The 27,552-nt window shown below is 36.8% G+C and overlaps 1 protein-coding gene across 1 annotated transcript in view; it reads right to left on the reverse strand.

The window, feature by feature from the left end:
• Positions 1-27,552, reverse strand: part of LOC121739282 (eukaryotic translation initiation factor 3 subunit A) — a 56,092-nt gene that overhangs the window by 17,557 nt on the left and 10,983 nt on the right. The window contains exons 5-7 of the mRNA XM_042131649.1: positions 21,574-21,822; positions 20,116-20,261; positions 16,411-16,557 (exon numbers count right to left, since the gene is read on the reverse strand). Coding sequence (XP_041987583.1) covers positions 16,411-16,557; positions 20,116-20,261; positions 21,574-21,822 — 542 coding nt within the window. The remainder of the gene's footprint in view (positions 1-16,410; positions 16,558-20,115; positions 20,262-21,573; positions 21,823-27,552) is intronic.

Genomic DNA, 27,552 nt, shown 5'->3' on the forward strand with positions numbered 1-27,552 from the left:
CCGTTAAGTTTCACTTGTGCAATACATTTAAGGATCCAATGACCATCACTTGATCTCAAAATACCAATCAATGTGATTAATTAAGTACAATTAAAACTTTCGATTATCCTGCACGAAATTTATTTATTCCCTAAGTAAGAAATGTTTAAATAAATGAATAAGAAATCCCATAATGTATTTTTAGGGTTCCGTACCCAAAGGGTGAAAACGGGACCTGTGAGAGTTCGATGTCTGTCTGTACGTCTGTCTATCCGTCTGTCTGTCCGTCTGTCTGTCACCAGGCTGTATCTCAAGAACCGCTATAGCTAGAGTTCTGAAATTTTCACAGATTGTGTATATCTGTTGCCACTATAGCAACAAATACTAAAAACAAAATAAAATTAATATTGAAAGGGGGCTCTCATAGCTCCCATACAACAAACGTGATTTTTCTGGCCTTTTTTGCTCGATATCAATAATGGCAACAGGTAGGCACTTGCTATTTTCACAAAGGCCTTAATTATATGTCTACTTCAATATTTAAGAATAATATTGAAATAAAATAAAAAAATAAGAGGGGCTCCCATACAAAAACACAATTTTAGGTCTATGTTTGCTCTATAACGGATAGACGGAACGGATATAGTACGGAACCCTTCGTGCGCGAGTCCGACTTGCACTTGGCCGATTTTTTAGGTTTCTGACTCCTATATTTTTTAAATAATGCTTGATAAACATGTGGGGGGCCACATTACCACCCTTTTCTATATGTATTATAATACTATTAAATGTTAAACAGTGACAATTTTTCAGCACCAAAACCTTCTTTACTTTATACATTTTCCGATTTTACGAGTACTAGTCCGGTCCCCTAGAACATTTTTTTTAGTTACTATCTAGCTAATTTTTCGTAAATGGCTTCATTTTGATAAGACGAACAACAATTTCCTCTGCGAAAACTATCTAACAGAGATAGAAAGGATTTAATATTTCGATTTGATCCTTAAATAATATGGATTGTTCTATTTGTAGGACAATGTTAGTTGTTACTCTTAAATTATATAGCTACTAGCTGGGCCCCGCGGTGTTACCCGCGGTTTAAGTGATATATTATAATAAAAAACTATGAAAAGTATCAAGAATATTAATATTATCTAAAGCCTTTGTGAAAATTTCAAGTGCCTACATGTTGCCATTATTGATATCGAGCAAAAAGGGCCAAAAAATCACGTTTGTTGTATGGGAGCCCCCCTTAAATATTAATATTAATATTTTTAGTATTTTTTATAATAGCGGCAACAGATATACACAGTCTGTAAAAATTTCAGAAGTCTAGCTATAGCGGTTCTTGAGATACAGCCTGGCGACATACAGACAGACAGACAGACGGACAGGAGGACAGACAACGAAATAGTTGTTACTAATAGGGTCCCGTTCTGGGTACGGAACAGTCAAAACGAACATAACACCTCCTCCATTTTGAAAGTTGGTTAAAATTGTAGCCTATGTGTTATTCTAATGTATAACTTATAAGCTATATTATAATTGTAAGGTTTCATTAAAATCTGTTCAGTAGTTTTTGCGTGAAAGAGTAACAAACATCCATACATACATCCATACACACATCCATACATACATAAACTTTCGCCTTTATATTAGTAGGATTAACTTATCAATATGCAAAAAATCTGCTGGTTAGGGTTCCGTGTAAGGGTTCTGTAATCAACAAGACGTCATCGTTGACTTAGTATGAAGCAAAACGAGCGTAATTTGTGAGTTGTGGGTCGCATAATTTCAGCTGGCAGAATTTCTGCTACATTCAGTTTCATACAAAAGTCCTGTTTGATTCACACGACCGTAATTTTGTGAGTAATGATTTGTATGAAAAGATATTTACGCGGCAGAAATTCTGCCACTCACGTCTCACAAAATTAAGCTCGTTTGACTTCACCCTTAAAGACTCGGAATTATCTGCTCAACTTCACTTTGGATCTAACAATTTTTCGTGAAAACTTATTAAGTCAACATGTTTGTATAAATTACTTATAACAAGGTCATTATCGATACACGTGTCGCATAAATTTCGAGGAGTTCACCTCATGGATCCCATTAGAAAGGCTGCCATTCACATAAGGTGGCGAGTAGTGCGGCAGCCTAAACCTATTTACCATAGTAACCATTAGGGCTTCAATCCAGATTCTTGGAAATCCTTTTTTTAAATAAGCAGGGGGCAAACGAGCAACCGGGTCACCTGATGGTAAGCAACTATACTGTCGCCCATGGACACTCGCAACATTAGAAAACTGCAAGTACGTTGCCGGCCTTTGAAGGTATGCAGGTCGTATTGAAAATACTGCTAGTGGTAGTTTATTTCTGAGTTTTACAGTGCGCAGCAGAAAGTTACGCAAAAACGCACGATGGACGACTGCCACTCATCAAAGTGATGAGGATGGTATATTTTTCGCGTGGAGCGATGGCGAAAAGTTGCAGGAGGTATCATTACGAACAATTTCTTAGAGCACTCCCCGTGATACAACCGATAGTGGATGTAGAGTGAAGCCACTTGTGATTTAGTTTATTCTTTAAATATATATATTTTGGTATACTTAGTCTTTTTTAGGGTTTCGTACCTAAAGGGTAAAAAAGGTTTGTCTGTCTCCAGGCTGTAACTCAAGAACTGCTATAGCTAGACTTCTGAAATCTTCTGATTGTGTATATCTGTTGCCGCTATAGCTACAAATACTAAAAACAAAAGAAAATTAAGATTCAAAGAGGGCTCCTACACAAAAAAAAAACACAATTTTTCCCCTACTTTCGCTCCATAACGGTACGGAACCCTTCCTTCGTGCGCGAGTCTGACTTGGCCGATTTTTTTTCTCTATTTAATTGTACATTACTGTCTATAAACATCGCTTTCACGAGAAAGGTCACAAAAACAAAGGAAGTAACTAGTTAATTCGAAGTAGATACCACACTGTGTATCTCAGATTTATTTTTTCAAATTATCGGTTTCGGTTATGGTTTTGAAATAAAATAATTGCATATTTTCAATATACTATTTATGGTCTACTTTGCTGTACTTACATACATTATTTTAATCGACTATGGGTATTTTTTGGGCAAAGTCTCTTTGCTTTACAAAAAATATGTACAGTCTGAATAAGTAAAATTAAGTACCTAATCTTAGTTATACATTTAGGTAAACAAAAATATTAATAACAGAAGTTACAAAATATACAATCCTAGTAAAAATATCGATAGTACTAAAAATGACAATGTCATGCCAACGTGCATAGGTTACCGTTCTTTAGGGCCTCCTTACAAATTTTTATATGAGACCTCGCCAAGGCACGCTATGCTTCTGCTTCCAATTGCATTTTATGCAGTACTATTGCAGTCATGCAGTAATCAGTATTCAGTGACAGTGACAAACGTATGGAGACTAAATACCTAAAACGAGGACGCAGCCGGCCTGAATGTCGAACACTCCGAACCCCCTCGAATATTCAGATGTCAATGATACCCCCCTAAGCCGAAACAATACACCATAATACCGAAACTCAATTGGGCATTACGTACTGCAAAACAATATCTGCAATTTACGCAAGCAATCATCGCTATGCACTATCGATTTCTAGAATTTTACATTTTATGAAAAGGAAACCGGGCATTTCTGTTTGTAATGACTAATGAGTTCTACGAAAAGCTGCCGCCGGCAGATGTTGGTTCACTTGCTGTTTATTTCGTTATATTAATGTCGCAGCCGACTGGTTTAAATAGCCGTTCAATCAAACAGCTAGCCCTTTGACTGAACAACGCCATTCAATCACACGTCTAGCTTTTATATTGAATACTAGATGTCCCGCGCGGCTTCGCCCGCGTAAATTAGGAATTTTACGGAAACCGTACATTTTCCCATAAAAAATAGCTCTTATATCCCTACTCCCTTCACTTGGTCTACTCTATATCTGTGCCAAATATTGCCATAAAAATTGCTCCAGTAATTCATAATTTCTAATATTTCCCACGTATTTCCCACATTTTCCTGAGTTTCTCCGGTCGCACTAGTCTTAGCGTGAAAATATAATATAATATAGCCTATTGTCTTACTCGATAAATTAGCGCTCTATCCAACACTGAAATAAGTTTCTAAATCGGACCAGTAGTTCCTGAGATAAGTGCGTTCAAGCAAACATACTCTAAACACTTCAGGTTTATAATATTAACCTTTAAGTACACGCGTTGTTTTAGGTAACGTTCCGTCACGCGTGGGGTCTAGAAGTACCCCAATATAAATATGCATATAAATTCAGATTTGTTAAATAATTTTTAAAACCCATTTTGTATTATAAGAAAAGATATTATTTTATTCATGAAAATCGGTTAACAAACGGCGGAGTAATCATTGAACATAAGAAAAGAACACAACACCTTCCCCATTTTGAAAGTCGGTTAAAATTGTAGCCTATATGTGTTATTCTGATGTATAAGCTATATTATTGTAAAGTTTCATTAAAATCCGTTCAGTAGTTTTTGCGTGAAAGAGTAACAAACATCCATACATCCACACATCCATACATCCAAACAAACTTTCGGATTTATAATATTAGTAGGAAGTAGGATTTTAGTCGCTCAAAACGTTCAAGACTACAGCTGATTCAAAAGCCGCCGTCTAATTGAAGTAGTTCAGCGCGCACCGCTGCGGCGCTAGGTGCGTTTTATTTACAATATGGCGTCAACTAGCAGGTGTTTGTTGGTGTTTGTGGTTGTTTTTCGGAAAGAAAGTAGTTAATAAAAGTTACAAGTGTTATTAAAGAGACAAAAGTTGTAGAGGCACATACGAGTGAATCAAAATTTCAACAAATATTCGAGGAGAAATTACGGGATTATGAAATGGATGGACGCAGCCCACCAAAAAGGGGGGTTCGGGGGGCACAGCCCCCCGTCAAAACAAAAACAAACACAATCCAGAAAGTCCAAAAGTTGGTTAGGTTAGGTTAGAACTTAGACCACAACACAGAGGGAGCCGAGCGAGCGTGCTGCGGCAGCAGCCGGCGACCGTCATCAAACAAAAGGGGGGCTCGGGGGTTGCCCGGTGCAGCCCCCCGCCAAAACAAAAACAAACACAATCCAAAAAGTCCAAAAGTAGGTTAGGTAAGAACTGTGACTGTGCTGCGGCAGCAGCCGGCGACCGTCACAAAACACGCCTCAGAATTTTTTATTTTTACATTTTGCATTAAACTTTTGGTCACCCCTTAAACTTAATCCGAGAATAATCTTTCAATAAAATACAAAAAGTTTTCCTATTCTCCCAAATTACATATTACGCTAATGGTCGCCCTAGTTAATTTGCCTTTAAACTACTTGGCTAAGCGTCGTCTAGCTGTAGTGTTGAACGTTGTAGTCAACAAGTCGGCTAATCGACGTATAGCCGTGTGACTGAATGGCGTAGTTCAGTCAAAGGGCTAGCTGTTTGATTGAACGGCTATTTAAACCAGTCGGCTGCGACATTAACGTAACAATTATATTATTATGAAATTTAGCTTACAGCATAGCTTAGTTATATTATGTATAATGTACCTACTATTAGATTCAAATAAACACCTATCTATATTCTATAGATGTTAAAAATATGTACCTCGTAGAAGTCGGACATACGTAACTCATGCTCTAAAATTTTAAAGTAACTTTAGCAATTCAAAAACGAACGTAAGTTTTCCAATTAAAGTTTGAAAGCTAAAACGAGATTAAATTTACTCTATCTACTTACTCAGACGTTTCGTTTCAGGTCGAAACCTTTATTCTTAAAAGCTGTAGAATGAATCTTGTAATTGTTCTACTTGCGGGGCAATTTAAATTATGCCATCGCGTCGTTTGCAGCCCTATTGTTGGCACGTCTTGGCAACTTAGATTTATGTTTGAAAATACTACGAATGCCAATAATGAGACTTTCTATAGTATGAACTTTTTAAATGCTAATAATAATAAAAAGTTAAAATGTATTTCAATTGCCCCATTATTACAAAAATAGCATGAGAGCGACCGCCATAATATTGACCATGAGTCATGACAGATTTACTTTGTAAAGAAATGAAATTTTATTTCGTCTAAAAGCCGCAGACAATACTATTCCGCCAGTTCGTTACTTACACAGAGGTGGATTTAACAGGTTTTACCCCACTATCTGGTATTTGATTGGCTTTCGGGCGACATCAGTTGTAAAAACAAAATGAACCCTCGCTTTGAAGCAACAAAATATATGTGCTGCTCAGTCAGTTCGGTCGGTAATTCGATGGTGTCAGCGGTGCGTTGATCTCTATTGCCTAGATGTGATGATCATTTAGTAAGCCAAATTTGTGCGGCTACTATCAGAGAAGTCGACAGTACTTATTAATTATATAAAGCAGACTAAAGGCTGCCATAATCCATTTTATTATACAAGGAGGCCAAAATGACCTGGCCGAACTCGAACTTGTGTGCATCCTGTGTGTGCACATGTCCGCTTAGATCAACCTGTGATCAGTCCGATCGAATCGATCGGCTCTTCTGTATTTAGGGACCCTTAAGTAATTTTCTCGTAAAGTTTCCGTTACGTTTTATTTCAATGCGTTCTTCGGTTCGGAGTGTACCTAACCAACTATCAAAATAATCAAAAATACATCCAGCCTAACACAAATCCACGATGGCTAACAAACGTTTGTAAAATGATAAACATCACGATTCGAGAGGGTAGTACAAATACCTGGCAACACTAGGGGCTATTTCATCCCGTGCATTCGCCAAACAAGTTTTTGTGTGCGTTCCGTTGGAATGAAATTGAATATTACTTTCAGTTGGTGAATGTAAAAAGATGTAATAATATTTACACGGTAGCAGGAACAAGATTTTTTTTACCGGATAACCTGTGTTGCCGCTTTCTACATACTTTTTAGGATTTTGTACCCAAAGGGTAAAAACGGGACCCTATTACTAAGACTTCGTTGTCTGTCCGTCTGTCTGTCTCCAGGCTGTATCTCAAGAACCGCTATTATAACCGACTTCTGAAATTTTCACAGATTGTGTATATCTGTTGGCGCTATAACAACAAATACATAAAATAAAATAAAATTCATATTTAATGCTGCCATACAAAAAACTTATTTTTTTTGGCCTTTTTTGCTCTACCTGAGATCGCCCAATGGTCGAAATTCGACCTTAGTTTCAACGACATTAGGACTACTACGTTTAATTTGTAAAAAAATATTGACTTTATCATATATTTTTTTTCAACTTTCGTCTCTGGGACTCAGCTGATCTCAGACTGGCCGTGTAAGCATTGTCTAATTGTATGATTCTCGCTGGAGAGGCAGCTGCATTTCCCTGAAGCTTGTGCTTCAATACCTAGTGAATTTTTCAGCGGTAGAAAAGCATAAACACTCACCTGGAAAGGTTTGGCCTGAAGGAAGATTCTCTTTAACTCGGGACGTCGCTAGTCGCCGCCCGGCAAAGGAAAACCCTTCGAAGACACCTTGGTGGGTGTAAAACTATCGCACCACAAATTATCTAAGATTTAATAAAAAAAACTATAATCCATTTTCAATTTGTCACCTTGTTGTCAATGTTGTCAACAGATTTCAACCATAAATAAAAGAGTATAATTCCTATGTATAGGCTTGTCACTCAAAAATCTGTCATTTATCCTAGTGTGTGTGTTGTAGTGTGTGTAATGTTTTATTTGTTAAAAAAAATGTATGATAAAAGCATAATTTCAAAATAATATTAGCTCGATGCACTCCTTCACCATATAAACTATAACTGTGCACAATTTCATTCATCTACGTTTCCCCATTTTTCGTCAAAAGGGATACAAAGTTTTTGGCTCACATTAATATATAGATAGATATCAATACTGACAAGTGACAACAGGTAAGCAGTTGAAATTTACACGGACTCCTCAATTATGTATGTAATTTAACAATTATTAATAAAATTAAATTAAAATTAAAATTAAGGGGGCTCCCATACAAAAAACACAATTTTTGCATATTTTTTCTTCACAACGGTACGGAACCCGACTCGCGCTTGGCCGATTATTGTATTATAATGGTGTTTTGCAATATTATGTCGACTCAAAGTAGGAAATAGGATTAATAACTACTAACCTAGGTAACTACTAACCCCCTTTTGTATAAAAATATTCATGCAATGAACCTATCTATCTAATCCAATTTAACTAATATTTTGGAAAAAAGATAAAGACAACAAATTATATAATACTTAACTAATTAATCTTCGTTTTAGTTATAACTTTTTTATTAGTGAGAGCATGGGCGTACCCGGGTAGGGGCAGGGGGGGCAGCTGCCCGTATACGTATATATGCCAATATACGTCAATTTTCCGGGCAAGTGGGAATTAAAAACATGTTACCTACTCTGCGCAAAATGAAGTGTTGGAACAAAATATTATATTTTCAGTCAGATTAATAAGTCAATTTTCATGATTTTTTTAATTTCAATATACCATAGCGACCATCTTCTCGAAACAGGTACGTTGCCCCCTCCTCCCCTCCTACCCCCTAGCTAAAATCCTGGGTACACCCATGAATGAGAGTGTAATAATTATATCGTCAGCAAGTGTTTATATAATATAGTCGATACACATACATTACTAAGCAATGATCGACAGGCTGAATAAACCACACTTTTAGTTGTTTTCATTCATTTTTGCAAAGCGGAAGACCAGTAGTTCCTGAGATAAGTGCGTTCAAGCAAACATACTCTAAACACTTCAGGTTTATAATATTAACCTTTAAGTACACGCGTTGTTTTAGGTAACGTTCCGTCACGCGTGGGGTCTAGAAGTACCCCAATATAAATATGCATATAAATTCAGATTTGTTAAATAATTTTTAAAACCCATTTTGTATTATAAGAAAAGATATTATTTTATTCATGAAAATCGGTTAACAAACGGCGGAGTAATCATTGAACATAAGAAAAGAACACAACACCTTCCCCATTTTGAAAGTCGGTTAAAATTGTAGCCTATATGTGTTATTCTGATGTATAAGCTATATTATTGTAAAGTTTCATTAAAATCCGTTCAGTAGTTTTTGCGTGAAAGAGTAACAAACATCCATACATCCACACATCCATACATCCAAACAAACTTTCGGATTTATAATATTAGTAGGAAGTAGGATTTTAGTCGCTCAAAACGTTCAAGACTACAGCTGATTCAAAAGCCGCCGTCTAATTGAAGTAGTTCAGCGCGCACCGCTGCGGCGCTAGGTGCGTTTTATTTACAATATGGCGTCAACTAGCAGGTGTTTGTTGGTGTTTGTGGTTGTTTTTCGGAAAGAAAGTAGTTAATAAAAGTTACAAGTGTTATTAAAGAGACAAAAGTTGTAGAGGCACATACGAGTGAATCAAAATTTCAACAAATATTCGAGGAGAAATTACGGGATTATGAAATGGATGGACGCAGCCCACCAAAAAGGGGGGTTCGGGGGGCACAGCCCCCCGTCAAAACAAAAACAAACACAATCCAGAAAGTCCAAAAGTTGGTTAGGTTAGGTTAGAACTTAGACCACAACACAGAGGGAGCCGAGCGAGCGTGCTGCGGCAGCAGCCGGCGACCGTCATCAAACAAAAGGGGGGCTCGGGGGTTGCCCGGTGCAGCCCCCCGCCAAAACAAAAACAAACACAATCCAAAAAGTCCAAAAGTAGGTTAGGTAAGAACTGTGACTGTGCTGCGGCAGCAGCCGGCGACCGTCACAAAACACGCCTCAGAATTTTTTATTTTTACATTTTGCATTAAACTTTTGGTCACCCCTTAAACTTAATCCGAGAATAATCTTTCAATAAAATACAAAAAGTTTTCCTATTCTCCCAAATTACATATTACGCTAATGGTCGCCCTAGTTAATTTGCCTTTAAACTACTTGGCTAAGCGTCGTCTAGCTGTAGTGTTGAACGTTGTAGTCAACAAGTCGGCTAATCGACGTATAGCCGTGTGACTGAATGGCGTAGTTCAGTCAAAGGGCTAGCTGTTTGATTGAACGGCTATTTAAACCAGTCGGCTGCGACATTAACGTAACAATTATATTATTATGAAATTTAGCTTACAGCATAGCTTAGTTATATTATGTATAATGTACCTACTATTAGATTCAAATAGCGACCATCTTCTCGAAACAGGTACGTTGCCCCCTCCTCCCCTCCTACCCCCTAGCTAAAATCCTGGGTACACCCATGAATGAGAGTGTAATAATTATATCGTCAGCAAGTGTTTATATAATATAGTCGATACACATACATTACTAAGCAATGATCGACAGGCTGAATAAACCACACTTTTAGTTGTTTTCATTCATTTTTGCAAAGCGGAAGACCAGCGTAAAACAAACCTTGCGTGAACCAATCACGCCGTATTCTAAAGATCCGGTTACAGTGGTTTCTGATTGCGCCTACATACAGTAGTTTCATAGATTTAAACATTTTTATTTTGCGAAACTTTGAACAACACAAAAATTTCACGTCCAGCGTGTCTGGTACACTTTTCCACAAAAATTGCCTGTACCTTTGTTTGAGCCTTTGTAGAGAGGTTACAGGTTTGACATGACCTGTACAAGCGTTTCTTGTTTCGAATTTGCTTTACCAACTAGATGTCGTCTACATCTCCGTTGCGCCTAATTATTTTATCGCGCAGGAACTCGGGTACATTTTTCGGGATAAAAAGTATCTTGTGTCCTTTCTCAGGACTCAAATTATCTTCATGCCAAATTTCAGCAAAATCGGTTCAGCGGTTTGGGCGTGAAGAAGTAACAGGCAGACGGACACACTTTCGCATTTATAATAATACTAGATGACGCCCGCAACTCTGTTGCGCCAAAATTAGTTTATCGCGTGGGAACCGTACATTTTTCCGGGACAAAAAGTATCCTATATCCTTTCCGATACTCAAAGTATCTCCATGTCAAATTTCAGTAAAATCGGTTCAGCGGTTGGAGCGTGAAGAGGTAACAGACAGACACACTTTCGCATTTATAATATTAGTATGGATTATAGTATAGATACAAAGGGTAGTTGCTCAAAAAATCAGACGTTAATTACAATTTACAACCTAAGTACTCTTATAACTTTTTGGAGTAAGTATGAATAATAATTAGATGTTTATTTTGTTATATATATACATATATATATATATATATATATATATATATATATATATATATATATATATATATATATATATATATATATATATATATATATATATATATATATATATATATATATATATATATATATATATATATATATATATATATATATATATATATATATATATATATATATATATATATATATATATATATATATATATATATATATATGTCGCAGCCAACTGGTTTAAATAGCCGTTCAATCAAACAGCTAGCCCTTTGGGCTTTGACGGAACAACGCTATTCAATCACACGTCTAGCGGCTATTTAAGCCAGTCGGCTGCGACATATATGTCGCATTCCACTGGTTAAAAAAGCCGTTCAATTAAACAGCTAGCCCTTTGACTGAACGACGCCATTCAATCACACGGCTATACGTCGTTTAGCCGACTTGTTGACTGCAACGTTCAACACTAAAGCTAGACGACGCGCGACGCTTAGCTAACTGGTTAAATGGCAAATTAACTAAGGTGACCATTAGTTTAGTGTTATTATTACACAAATGTAATGATATAATATAATAAATTATTAATAAAGAAAGAAAATAAGAATAAATTATTGTATTCTAACTCATTTTGAACAAAATTGCAATAAATACCTTGGTGATGCATTTTTTAATCCCGAAATTTCTCCTTGAATATATTTTGTTTAAATTTTGATTCACTCGTATGCTCTCCCATAATTTCTGTTACTTTAATAACACTTGTAACGTATAACGTATAATTACGAAAAATATCTTAATACAATCACAAAATACCGCCACGCCATATTGTAAACAAAACATACTCTTCAGGTTTATAATATTAAGTATAGATTGTTTTAAATTATCGCTTGACAAACTCGAGTCTTGATCTAAAAGGCTATGAAAAGTACCAATAACAGGGTCATAATAGGCTCATAATCATGGGACGATGCATGGTATAATATGGTAGTTATGATGATGATGATGATGAATGTAATTTACTTAGTAGCATAATATGCTTTCCGTTTTTAAAACAACACCGAAACTCCCAAACTTGTATCTATAAAGAATCAGGAGTTCTCTCAGCACCTTCCGAACCACGGTATACCAGCTGGTACCTTGGTGCAAAATCTTACTTGTTGGTAGCATATGCTTAGAATACTTCTCACGAAACCGAAGTCACCACATGTTTTCCTATATATTTTTGATGAGTTCCCTCGATTACTTATGGATCCTTCATCAGATCACCACTTTTGTAAATATAATACCTAATTGAGATGATGGCCTATATACCAAAACAAAAATTTTGAAAATCGGTTTACAAACGGCGGAGTAATCGTTGAACATAAAAAAACGAACATAACACCTCCCCCATTTTGAAAGTCGGTTAAAATTGTAGCCTATGTGTTATTCTGATGTAGAAGCTATATTATTGTAAAGTTTCATTAAAATCCGTTCAGTAGTTTTTACGTGAAAGAGTAACAAACATCCACACATCCATACATCCAAACAAACTTTCGTCTTTATAATATTAATATTAATAATAGTAGGAATTAATATTAGTATTAATAATAGTAGGAAGTAGGATTATTTAAATCCCATTAACTTCATTAATAATACGCAATGAATAAGTTAATACAATGTTTTGCATTAGCCGATTGATTTTTCCAATGTAGGTACCTATTAGACATGGAGAAAACATTAAGTATAGCATTTCCATAAACAAGCAAGGCGAATGATTTTTGTTTCAAAACAAAAAAAAACATTCACCTTGTCTGATGTCTCTAGTCAAACTAGATGACAAGTCCTTTCTTCAGTTATTAGGGTTCCGTACCCAAAGAGTAAAAACGGGACCATATTACTAACACTTCGTTATCTGTCCGTCTGCCCGTCTGTCTGTCTGTCTCCAGGCTGTAACTCAAGAACGGTACTTAATAGGTAGAAAGTTGAAATTTTCACAGGTTATATTATATAAAATTAATATTTATGGGGGGTTGTATAATGTATATCCCATACTGTGATCCCATACAATAAACGTAATTTTTTTGGCCTTTTTTCCTCTAAGTATATCAAAAATGGCAACCTACCTGTTGCCATTTTTGATATGAATATTATATGATATTTGAATTTTTCTCAAAGTTCTTAGTAGTGAAAATCAAAACTTTAATCCCATACACACAATTTTTGGCCTAATTTTGCTCTATAACGGTACGGAACCCTTCGTGTGCGACTCCGACTCCGGCCGATTATTATTCGTACAATTTTCGTGCCTTTTTAGGGTTCCATAACCAAATGGCAAAAAACGGAACACGAAATAGATTCGTCATGTCTGTCTGTCTGTCTGTCCGTCCGTATGTCACAGCCACTTTTCTAAACTATAAGAGCTTATTAAAACTTGGTTAGTAGATGTCGTCTAAGAACCGCATTAAGATCTTGATACAAAAATTGGAAAAAATGTTAAAAAATTTAATTATTTTTCATCTAACCTATGCGTGTGGGGTATCTATGGATAGGTCTTCAAAAACATTTTGAGGTTCTACTATAACTTTTTTCTAACCTGAATAGTTTGCGAAACAGACTCTTTCAAAGTGGTAAAATGTGTGTCCCCTCACGCCCCCCTCTAACTTCTAAAGTAGGGGCATGAAAAGTAAAAAAATAAATAAAATAATGATGTACATTAAAGACTAACTTACTTACTACTTACTTACTATTACCACAGAATAGATAATAGTACAAGTACTATTACTATAAAACCTAAAAATTACCAACGAAAATTGGTTTAAACGAGATCTAGCAAGTAGTATTTTTATACGTCATAAATGGTAAACCTTAATTTAACTTTCATTAAATCAAGTGAAATATAAATCGGCATAAAGCTATTATTGTTATAGTAGTACCTACTAGTTGCCGTAATTCGAAAAACGAACCGTATTCTTAATAAAATAAGGTCCAATTTAATATTGCACACAAATCCTAATTTCAAACTCGAGTGGCATAAAGTATTTTACAGCTTTTATTTTTTACGACTTTTCTCTCATTAAGAGGATACCACAGCAGCTAGAGAAATGAAAAAAAAGTACGTGTAATATCTATAGCTGTCTCCCTTACCTCAAGCCTATACCGCAGAACGCGATAGAGACAACTGCAGAAAATCCAGAAAATCAACGATTCGTTGTCCCCTGTTTCCTTCTCCAAAACTTAACCGATTTAAGTACTTTTTTCATTAAAGATTAAAAAAAGGCTTGAGCTGTGTTCCTATGTTTTGCTTTTTTTGTATAATCTATCCAAATCTGTTTTCTGGACGTTTGAACACAGTGGAAAATCTGGCCATTTTTTTGGGTTTTTGAACGTTCATATCTTATTTAATAATTAAATTATGAAAAAAAGGAAAACATAGGGACATTGTATTAGTGGCCGTAGATATTCGGGAAAAAAATTATAACTCTACTAGCATTATCCAGGGAGGAAACAGGGGACAGCGTTTGTATGGGAAAAATGGCGGTGTGGAATCCTCTTAAGTAGCAATGTGCTATAATTGGGTGTCCTTAAATCTCAATCAAGCAACTTAAAAAGAATTTCATCACTCTCATAATAATTCATACGGGATGTAACAAAACTAAACTAAAAACTAAGTAAACATGATCCTGTTAATAGGAATTATTCTGCATTATAACCAACACAAGTTTAAAAAGCATGAAATAAAATTAAATTAAGAAATTTAAAAAAAAACCCGCCAAACAACTTTAAAAAGTAATGACATAATAATATATTTTACTGACTTTAAGTTTAAATAATTCCTAAGAGTAAAGTGATATTTTAGTCCATAATTGTTGTCGGGGGACCGCTTATGTAGATGTTTGATTTCCCATAACATTATAGTTTAAGGGTCAGTTTTCAGCGAACCAAATCGAGACAATCAGTGACATGGCGATACAAAATGCAAAACACACTGTTCCTGTTGCGGTCCCCCGACACACCGTGACAACAATTATGGACTAAAATATCACTTTACACTTAGAAATTATTTAAACTTAAAGTCAGTAAAATATATTATTATGTCATTACTTTTTAAAGTTGTTTGGCGGGGGTTTATTTAAATTTCTTAATTTAATTGTATCAACTCCAGACGAAAACAGAGAGGTGTTATTTTTAACCGACTTCCAAAAAAGGGAGGACTGGAATTTTTTTTTGTGTTGTAGCGTCACCCACAATTAGCGCCATATTCCTGCATTGCCGTATCAAAGTTTTCTAAGTGCGTCGGTTTATTGTTTATACTTACTATATTTATACGACAACAGCTGAAATCAATCTCATGGGCTTCGACCTAAACGAATAATATATTACCTCGCTCGGTAGGAACTCGGAAGATAAATAATAGATATTATAATATTACAGTACTCCCAAATTAATAATGCGCATGAAAATCTTCGCTAATTATTGTCGTAATCACGGAAACACCCGAATCTATGAAACGTAAGAGCCCCAAACAATGCACTTGCATTGTTCAAAGGAAATAGAAGTAAATATTACATAACCGGTGGCTGCCCGCTGTCGCCGGTCCGTCAGCTACGAGTAACTCACCGGTATACTCGGGAAATACGACTGTTGTGGAAAAATTACGAAAATTTCTAAGCGCATCATCACTTTGGGAACCCTGTATAGTCATGTACAAAAACGTCAAAAGCACGGCCAATGGCCAGTTAAAACTTGTGTATGGCCTGGGCCTGTTTCATCACTTCCTGATAAGGCTATCCACCAATTAACTTGACAGATCAAGTATGGAGAATCTGTCAAAAAATTTGTGAATAGCATACCATCTAGGAGTGTCCTTTTGTATGAGGCCGTCAATATGAGTCAAAACATGAAACCTCCACTTTGGGTTCATATGGAGCTCGGCTTCTATAGAATCCAGGTATGTCAACTAGAATGCAAAATATAAAGCCCACCAAACGACTGCAAATTGCTAATCGGCCCTTCACGAACCAGATGAACCGCGATTTTCCAGCACAGAGCAGGCTGATGATGATGAACTATAGCTTAGAACACACTCGATTAAGTCAGCTTTCAAACAAAAAAAAACAGATCAAAATCGGTCCACCCGTTTGGATGCTACGATGCCACAGACAGACAGATTGACAGACAGACAGACAGACAGACAGACAGACAGACTGACAGACAGACAGACAGACCGACAGACAGACACGTCAAACTTATAACACCCCTCTTTTTTGTCGGGGGTTAAAAAGTAAAAGCGATACTCACTGCGCCGTCCGCTCCTGTCCAACGTTCTTCAAGCAGTCCAACATGAGCAACGCGTGTTGTCTATTCTCCAGTAGTGCGTCTCTCTTCTGACTGTTCAACCTCAGCTGTATAGTCAGTCTCTCCGCTTGGTGCTTCTGATCTTTGAGCCTGTGGAAAGAGACAATTGAATTTTGGACCAATTATTCCAATATGAGTTAAAGTCTAAGTAGCATCAAGGAAACCCTATATATCATCATGCCTTTTCATTAACAAAAACCGGCCAAGTGAGTATCAGGCCACGCGCAATATAGGGTTCCGTAGTACCGCTAGTTTTTGAAAATTTTTATATGGTCAATGAACGTATATTTATAACTACTAACAACATCATATCAGTTACTTTCAAAGGAATTTGAACGAAAAGTTCCTTTATACTTCGCCGAATACATTTTTTAGTTGATCGACTATTACTTACTCAATAACTTATAAAGTCTTCTTAGCCGTGATAGTTTTCCTTGTAAGTTCAGCATATTTCCTACTTTCGTGCATTTTTTCACATTTCCAGAAGCAACCGTTTAGCTGATAAAGGGACACTGTACTCTAACGATTTTTTCCACTTTAAAACTTAATATTTTACAAATGGATCCCTAAATCGGAAAATGATCTATGAATACTCATAATATTTAAAAAAAAAACTATCTAACGACACCCCACCCGATAGGGTGTGCGCAAATAAAAATCGTACACAACCCTAAAAAATAAAATTAAGAAATTTAAAAAACCCCCGCCAAACAATTTTAAAAAGTAATGAAATACTTAATATATTTACCTGTTTAATTTACCTGTTTAAATAATTCCTAATTGTAAAGTGATATTTTAGTCCATTATTGTTGTTACGGTGTGTCGGGGGACCGCCAATGGTGTCTTTTGCATTTTGTATCGTCATGTCACTGATTGTCTCGATTCGGTTCACTGTGAACTGACCCTTAAACTATAATGTTATGTGAAATCAAACATCTACATTAGCGGTCCCCCGACACACCTTGACAACAATTATGGACTAAGATATCACTTTACACTTAGGAATTATTTTAACTTAAAGTCAGTTAAAAAAATTATTTAAATTTAAAAAAGTAATGAAATAATATAATATTTCATTACTTTTTAAAGATGTTTGGCGGGGTTTTTTTTTAATTTCTTAATTTTATTTTATCGCATGCTTTTTAAATGTTGGTTATAGTGCAGAATAATTCCTATCAACAGGATCATAATATTATTATATCCCAATGAATACCATCTCAGAATGTCCTTTTGAATGAGGCCGTCAATATGAGTCCAAACATGAAACCTCCACTTTGGGTTCATATGGAGCTCGGTTCCTATAGAATCCAGGTGATGTTGCAGCAACAGCATGCAAAAATTTACTGTTTATCTACGTCTTACTAGTTGTCGCAATTAAAATGAGCCCAAACACGAAACCATTGCACTAAGTTGGTGATGAGTTCGGTATCCTATTGATTACCAGGTGATGCTGTAGCACCAGGTCAACTTTCATTAATATGTAAGTATTCATAAATGTCACGAACTAGAATGCAAAATATAAAGCCCACCAAACAACTGCAAGTTGCTAATATGCCCTTCACTAAACAGATGAACCGCGATTTTTCAGCACGGAGCAGGCTGATGATGATGAACTATAGCTAAGAACACTCTCGATTAAGTCAGCTTTCAAACAAAAAAAACTAGATCAAAATCGGTCCACCCGTTTGGATGCTACGATGCCACAGACAGACAGACAGACCGACAGACAGACACGTCAAACTTATACATATAACACCCCTCTTTTTTGTCGGGGGTTAAAAATGAAGACGTAAATGGATGGATTGATCTAATAATTTGAAAATTTTGGTTTTTTTGCATAAATAGTGGCTAGGGTAGGACTGGGAAAATTATTTTAAATAAAAACATGTTTATTTTAATTTTTATGTATCAACAAGTAGGTATAGTACGGGAGCCCTAGAACATTTTTTTTTTAATTACAATCAAGCTAATTTTTTGTGAGTAGTTTGGTTGTCCTAAAATATGGACTGTTTTATTTGTAGGACAATGTTACTCTTAAATTATATGACTATTAAGGAGTCCACACCGCCCTTTTTTCCATACAAACGTTGTCCCCTGTTTCCTCCCTGGATAATGCTAATAGAGTTATAATTTTTTTCCTGAATATCTACGGCCACTAATACAATGTCCCTATGTTATCCTTTTTTTCATAATTTAATTATTAAATAAGATATGAACGTTCAAAAACCCAAAAATATGGCCAAATTTTCTGCTGCGTGCAAACATCCAGAAAACAGATTTGGCTAGATTATACAAAAAAATAAAACATAGCAACACAGCTCAAGCCTTTCTTTATTCTTTGATGAAAAAAGTACTTAAATCGGTTAAATATTGGAGAAGGAATCAGGGGACAACGAATCGTTGATTTTCTGCACTTGTCTCTATCGCGTTCTGCGGTATAGGCTTGAGGTAAGGGAGACAGCTATACATATTACACGTACTTTTTTTTCATTTCTCTAGCCCCTGGTGTATTCTCAAAACGTAGCCCTAACAAGCTGATTTTTTGGATATTGATAGGTTAATAGTTATATAATTTAAGAGTAACATTGTCCTACAATTTACAAATATATTAGAATAATGCATATTTTAGGACCATCAAGTCAAAGTATGAAATCCTTTCTATTTCTGTTAGCTACAACTGTCAAAATTTTTCGCAAATAAAAATGTTGTTCGTCTTATCAAAATGAAGCTACTCACAAAAAATTATCTTGATAGTAATAAAAAAAAATGTTCTAGGGCTCCCGTACTAGTAAGTTACAATATATTTTGATCAAATTCTGAAGGAAAAGTTTTTTAAGTCACTTTTGCAAAATATGAGAATTTTAAGGAAAAAGTTTATATATTGTTCCGTTCGGCACGAGGCAAGGAAGCCAAACGAATGATTTTAGCGTTGTTTTGAATAGGTGCAAAAACTTAACAATATTTCTACGAAGCTCTATAATTCTTTTTAAAAACAATCCTTGTTCTAATAGCGGTCATTTACTGGCTGAAACAATGAACAAGTTTGTATTATATTTATTCTATAGTGTTACTAGCTGATCTGGCACGTTGTTTTGCCATATTATGCGGTATGGGAAATATTTTTGGTCATGGAGACGTTATTTGTGTCACGTCGACGCCATGTCGGGATCTTCTATATGTGCGATTTAGGATATTATGTTAAGTTTTGTATGTTACTACGTCATTTCAGGAATGAGAAATAGATTTTGGCCTTTTCTAATTAAGTACACAGGAAAATACAAAAATTTAAACATAATCGGTCCAGCCGTTTCAGAAAAGTTTGGGAACCATAAGCAGTGCAGCACGAGAATTTTGTGTAAGTATATTTTGGTATGAGCTTATTTTGTAATATTAAAAATGAATTGCAAAATGTGTTGGTAAGTGCATAACTCAACAACGCCTGGACCAATTTTACTAAATTTTTTTATGTTTGTCGATTTGATCCTTTTCGCTTTTTGCAACATCCTGCCAGATGGATAGTCACCTAGGTGTTCTTATGGCGTTTGAAGCGGCAACATTTGAGCCGCCATTGTTGTGCTGGGAAAACAGATCTAAAAGTGGTAGATTGGTCAATCAGCCTTTCTCCAAATTTGTTATCAAATAATGGACCTGGGTAGTATGGAGTCGAAGGACTGCGACAGCGTCGCCCGCTGCAGCCGTTTGCAGGTTCCCACCACCTCCTCCAACTCCCAGTGCACCGAGTGACTGCTACCAGTCTCCTCCTCCTCATATAGCTCGTCCAGGTTCGTCACCTCCTAACAACCAGAGGATTGTGAATCTAGCAACCTTGACTCAAGCCATGAGTGGCCATCGCTAAAAGCATTAGGACACCGACTTATCTAACTCAAGTACCGCTAAATATTAAAAACACTAAGTTTTTTTCGGTACACTCCACATGCGCCGTTCACTGCATGTGTACAAACTTATTTTTAAGGGTCACGTCACATTGCAACGTAATTAGTAATTACGTAACCATGCGAAAAAAAACGATGCAATTTTGAATAATCTTTTTTTAATTAAAAATAGGTTTAGTAGCTTAGTTACTTAAAGCTTATTATAATATATTTCAATAACTTACTAAGAGTTAAGTCGGTTACTTATTATGTTTAACGGGGTCTTGTGCAAAATAGTCACACTACTTACACAAAATTCATTAAATTAATGTGATTTACATGATTTACTGTTAGTTTACGAAGTACGAATAGCAGCGGTCTTTATAAAGGAGGAAATTTCGTAGCACTACTACGAGTTGAGTTTTAACTTCAACCGCCGAGGAAATGCTTAATGAAATGCGATTTCAATTAATTGAAATAATAAATACTATTAGAGCAAATGAAATATCGATTCGAAAATTACAAAATTGACAATATGATTAGTGATTACGCTTTCATTGAAAATATTACGATTTACGTCTTTGTTTATCCATATAAATACTGACGAATTCTGTGGCTCAGTGGTGAGCGCGTTGGTAGCTCAAGCCGTGGGTCGCGGGTTCGAATCCCGCCGACGGAACAAAAAGTTTTCAATGTTCCCGGGTCTGGATGTGTACTAAATATTATGTGTATGATATGATAAAAATCTTAAATATAATATGTATAGTATAAAAGTATTAAATATATTTCTGTTGTCTGGTACCTGTAACACAAGTCCTTTAGGTACTTAGCACGGGGCCAGACTGACGTGGTGTGAAGCGTCCATAGCTGATATTATAAAAAAAATACTATAAATGTGTAGGTGTGTTTGTCTATGAACTCTTCACGTTTGGGCGTACTGAGCCGATTTTGATAAAATTCGGTATAAAAAAATTTACAGTTCCCATGCGATAAACAATTAATTATGGCGCAACGGAGAATCACCGGCGTCATCTAGTTTCAATATAATATGTATTTTTGTTTCATAAATTTTAGAACCGACAAAACTTGTCCATATTCCTTTTGGAACTCAAAACATCATACCCATTAAAATTGTTAGAGAGGTATCAGCGTGAGCATGTAAGGGACAGACACACTATCTTATTTTGTATGGATTAAAAACTAAGAACTTCATTTTTGTAAGTCGGCTACATACCTCTTTCCGTATCAAATTGGGGAACGAATTTGTGAGGAAAGTGAGCTCGCGCCTCACAATCTTCAGCGTTCGCTCCCTTTCTTTCATATTAGCTTTTATCTCTTTCTCGAGCTTGTTGTAGTCGAACTTCCTATCGTCGAGGTACTCCATAGCCAGCTGACCCATCTCCGTAGCTCCCATCAGACACTTGCCCTGAGCACGGCAATCCTGCTTCAATGCTTCCAAAACTACCGTGAAGTAGATCGAGTCCTGAAAAAGTTAACGTTTTAAAAGAAAGCCAATTAATGTCACAGTAGAAGCATCCTAAAAAAGATTGTGGGATGCTTCTCCTGCTATTGCAAAAAATGAAGAATATATTTTTGCAGTATTATACATTTGGTCGCTTGTGTACTAACCCACAAAAGTGTTTATCGTTGAATTATGAATGCAGTCTTGTTCTAAAAGATCTAAAGAACATAATTGCATTCATAACGTAAGTAATTTTTTGTAGGATGGTACACAAATGCTTAACAGCGTCAATTTATAAAGTAAAAACCGCCTTTCTGTCAGTCCGAATCTCGACTTATCGCATCGTTATTAAAAAGTTGATTGTAATTTTGAAAAATTTGAATGCTATTGATATAATTTATAAATTATAATATTCATATCAGGAAACTTCAGTTAGGTTTATCATGTTATGTAATTGTCCTCAACCCTCGTTTATTATAGTTATTCATATTAACAAAGTATAAATTGTAATAGTCGATCCAACGATCATTCATTTTACAAATAAGTTACAAATGTATCGAAAATAACTTTGTATTGACCAACGCAAAAACTGAATAATTGCATAATCGAATGAAGCCACTCGGGCGCCAATCGGTCTGTAAGTCAGTGGAATATTTAATTTAGCTATCGACGAGTTCATGGAACGAATACCTGCCTCGTCAATAAGGGCCCCCGACAGTGGCGGATTATCCTAAATGCAAACTAGGCATGCGCGTACAAGGGCACGCCTGAAAATATACGATTACCGAGCTCAGAAATTAACAGTTTCTCCGGTTAGGGACTTTTAATATAATTTATATATTATATTAAAAGTCCCTAACCGGAGAAACTGTATATATAGTAAGTTCTTTTGAATAGGCATTGTAATTTCTTACCCTTTATAATTCTATGGTGTAATACCTCAAAGATACATAGGAAAAGATAGTAAGCAATCAGAATAAGAGTTGGCCAGTGAGCAAAAATCAAGCCAATCAGCGTTAAGAATGTGCAATGTTACTAAGGCAACTCGCGTTTTCCCAAAAAACCTAACTTTTTTTAGTAAAATTGAAAAATATAATCCGCATTATCTAATTATCCGTGTTTTTGCGAAATCCCTAGAATTTTCGCGATAATTCGCTTTATCAAATAATCCTACGACATATACAGTGTGTAACAAAAATAAGTGATAATACTTTAGGGTATGTACGTGTTCCTTGTAAAGAAGTCACTGTGAAAGTAGCAGCGCTGAAAGACGATTTTTTTTTTCACTTTTGTATGGGCAAGGGCCCGAACGTCACGAGTTTCCCCATACAAAAGTGAAAAAAATTTTTTGTCTTTCAGCGCTGCAACTTTCACAGTGAACTCTGTACAAGGAACACGTACACACCCCAAAGTATTATCACTTATTTTTGTTACACCCTGTATACGGGTTTCTGACGCCTACGTCGTAGCGTACGCAACGCTACGACGTAGGCGTCAGAAACCCGTATACGCAGTGGAGCGCGAGCGCTGCCGTTTCACGTTTGACGCATATCCGGCCACACGGGCGCTGCGACATCGCATCGTTATTACTAGACATCGAATTATATGCATTTGCATACTTGCATATGCGAATGCATATAATGGCACTTTTCAGGCGTTAGTGCATATTTTGGCAAATTTTCGTGGACAGTACATAGTTCAGTCGTTTTGTGCCCTCGTAGTCTCCAAAATAGCTATCATAATACACACCGATGTCAAGAAATAGAGGTACGATAGATAAAAAATCAAAATATATACTTAAAAAAATTTAATTTCTGTGGGCCCTATCTATGCTTACTATCTTCCGAGATTTTCGCAATTCACCCGACAGGTGCTATACAGGGTGCAATTAAACCTTCCTGCCAAAGCCTCGAGAGTTATCCTAAAATACACTACAATTAAAGGACACGACGCGTCGCCCGCGCGTGACGTGACCCCGTGCGCGCGCATCCCCCCGCGTTACCCCCTCTCATTCCCCCGCGCCACGAGTAACTGTTCTGCAATGATTTTAAATAGGATAAAATATCATTGAAAAAAAACGCCCAATTTTTTTTTGGTTAAATGGACTCTCCTAGTGGTTACCTAAGCCCTGGAAAAAATTTGGCAGGAAGGTTTAATTGCACCCTGTATATTAACATTTTTCTTTGGAATTGGCAACATTAGAAAAAAGTAAGCTTCCCCATGGAAGCTTACTTTTTTCTTTACCAACATTTTCCGATTAAAATCTTAGTGCCCATGCACTAAGATTTTAATCGGAAAATGTTGGTAGAAAATTATTTGTACTGTATAAGAAACGAAAAATCCTGGATTTGATGGAATGATGAATTTTAGCGCATTTGGCACTCTTAAAAAAACCTCATAAGTGGATTTTGATTGTGCATATTTTGTGCATATTTCGGCTATTTTTCGTGCATATTTGCATGCACTTTTCGGTCTAGTTATAACGAAGCAGTCTTAGCGTCAACACCCCCTCCCGATTCGTCTCCGGGGCTACTGTCCGTCATATGTGCGTTGCGACGAAGCAACGAGCCGTGTGGACCGGCTCTAATGTTCGGGCCACATTAACGTCAAACGCCGTTAGGCGGGTCCACACCAAGCGAGCCGCCGCGGCCGAGGCCCGCCTCGCGCGGCATGCGCCGTACGCTCGCTTGGTGTGGACGTTGTTCGCCCGAGGCGGGCGCACGCTCACGCTCGGGCGAGTACGCGCGCGGCCGAGCCGAGCGGTGTCGGTTTTTTGAAATGCTCAATGGTGCCTCGGTCGTTTGCCTCGCCCAGTGTGGACGTCACATGTTTTATTTTGTGCCGCGGTCAAAAATTAACGATCAGAGTCGACAACTAATAAGTTTATACGCCGCAAATGTATGGCTTTGGGATGCCAGGGATCCCAATTACTCTAACAGAGGGATGAGGGAAGATTCTTGAAGAAAAATCAGCCGCAAAATGAATATTCCTGTTAAGGATCTAAAAAAATGGAGTCTTTGTTAGGATGATACAGACGAGATTCTCCTATTTTTTATAGTTGTGTATAGCAAAATAAAAGCATAAGCTGCCACGGCTGTGCGTACGTGCGGTGCCATCGTTTCGCAATGGCTCGGGCTGTTCGAGCGAGGCAACCTTGCTGTGTACGCCCGTCCAACTCGCCCTCAGCGAGCATGCCTCGGCCGCGGCTGCTTAGCTTGCCGCGCGCGGCGGGCCTCGCCCGAGGCGGCTCGCTTGGTGTGGACCCGCCTAATTATCGCGTTGTTGGACGTTAGCCGTAGGTGTAGCCACAATTTAACGCGATAATTTTCAACGGCGTTTACAATGCCGTTTGGCGATAGCTCTAGTGGCGGTACATCAAAGAGATTAACGCGAGAATTAATGCGATGAAGCGGCCACACTACGTATCGTCACTGTGCGTTGAGAGCCCGACGGGATCACACGTGTTGGCTTCGACTTGTTTACATTTAAATCGCACGTTTTTTAATTTAAATACGTACTTTGGTTATGGAGTCTTCACTCCACTCTAGTTAAACGAGAAAGTAATTGCTTTTTTTTGAGATTTTGCAAACCAAACCATGTTTGTGGGATCTGAAACTCAAAAGTTACAAGAATCGTGGAATGCAAAGTGATGCTTGACGACGAATAATAGAATTATTACCTTTTGAAGAAATGAATTAACATTATAAAAATATAAAAGCGACTTCAAAATTGTACGTAATTTAGAATTAAATCGCCCTACCTCCAAAAGTACTGAACCAATTTTGATGCAACTTACACTATTCCCTAAGTTGAACAATATCTAGAACAACAAAGAAAGATTTACTGAAATCGCAATGGTAGTTCCAGAACATAAAAACATACATACATACATACTTACATACATAAATACCTACACTTTTGAATTATTTTGGCACATTTGTTCAGACGCTGATATACGAAAATTAGGCAGTTCTGGAATATTACCTACATAGGCGACGAATTGATAACCTCCTTTTTTTGTCGATTAAGTAAAATCAACGCCGTTTTCAACGCCGTTGGGCATTAAACGTTGACCGTTCAAGTGTAGCCACCCACTTTAACGCGTTAAAATTATCGCAATAATTGTCGCGTTGTTGGGCATTGACGTTAAACGTTAGTGTGGCCCGAACATATAGCTGGGCTGGACCTTGCGTGGGCTGAATCAATAGTGCTCACCAGCCCTCGGCCCTCGGAGGTCCAAACCCTACGGCCGCAACGCAACGGCAAACTACTCCAACGGGAATAATTTCAATTTCACACTCATCTAACGCTTAAATTGGATTATTGTAAAATCGGAATTACACGCACTCCGTAACCCAAAAGTAAGTTATTTATTCCAGATATTTTACTGCTTAATTAGTAAAAAATCGTAGGTGTGAAACACAATATATTTTTTCACATTTATTGTTTTGACTCCTATTTAAAACATTTTTATCTCGATACCAATTACGACATTTTGTTTAGATTTAATTAGGAGAATCCTTTTAAGATGTATTTTTAGACTTCGACCTTTAATTAAGGTTTTTAAAGGAATACTTATATAACAGTTGATTAATTACTGTCGCCTTTCAGGGAACGAAGATAATAATTGTGTTTTATTTACTGGATGAAAGACGGTAAACATCACAAAATACTTGTTTAGTTACAACGTGCCTACCGTGTATTGCCACGTGCAAGGAAATTGATTCCTATTTCCTAGGCCAGGGGTCATTAGTTTCCCTCGGGGTCCATATTAGGAAATGAAATTACCTTCACGGCCCACAAAAATAAAAAATATTTATTAAGTAAATATAGGTATTTATACCTATACATCAATGAGAAAAGACACAATTTTTATTGCTTGTTTGGAGTAAAATTTGTGTTTAAAGCTATAGACATTTTAAGACCCAATTTCACCAACGTCTGTAAACGTTAACAGCCTGTTCAAATGTCATGTCTTCTCTTTCTTTCATATGGAAAACGAAAAAGGTAACAGGGCCCCCGTAAGGGCTACTGGCGCCTGTGTGCAAAAAAAAAAAAAGATTTTGGCACCCCTTTAGGCAAATTTTTTGGAACCTTGGTTTTGGCGCCCCTAAAGATGGAAATTTGGCGCCCCTAGAGGATGGCGCCCGTGTGCATTGCACACATTGCACATATCGTCGTATCCTACGAATAAGGGCGCTGTTGCAAAAACGCTACTTTACAGGAGAAGCCTTTTTTATCCAGCCAATTATATATTAAGAGCCAGCGATAGACAGATTTTTGTCATTTTATAAAAGCTGAAAGTTTTCCTGTATGAACAAACAGCAACTATAGAATTTCGATCGCGTTTAGGAGGTATCCAGTTTTGAAGGTCTACCTAGCCTTCGATACAATGTAAAGCGCTTTTTTTTCTTACTTCTTTCGGAAATGTATGAATCTCATCTCAGACACCCTTAATTATTCCCTAAAATACTTTAAGGTGGTATGGCAGTGGGAAGTAACTGGCATAAGTTGTCTGGCAATAGGGAGCAACTGTCATAAGGGTCCGTCAGTGGGAGACGAAATTCGAGAGAGAGAGTGGGAGAGAGGAAAAAAAAATTACCTTAAATTTTATCGAAGGTGCGGTAAACTTTCAAAACTGGATACCTCCTAAAGTGTCCGCGACCGAAGCTCTATAATAGTTGGTTGCCGTTCTTACCTCTATATGAGTTACTAGCTTTTGCCCCCTGCTTCGATCGCATGAAATTCAAA

Source organism: Aricia agestis, chromosome Z (assembly GCF_905147365.1).
Source record: "Aricia agestis chromosome Z, ilAriAges1.1, whole genome shotgun sequence".
Classification (NCBI taxonomy): Eukaryota; Metazoa; Arthropoda; class Insecta; order Lepidoptera; family Lycaenidae; genus Aricia; species Aricia agestis.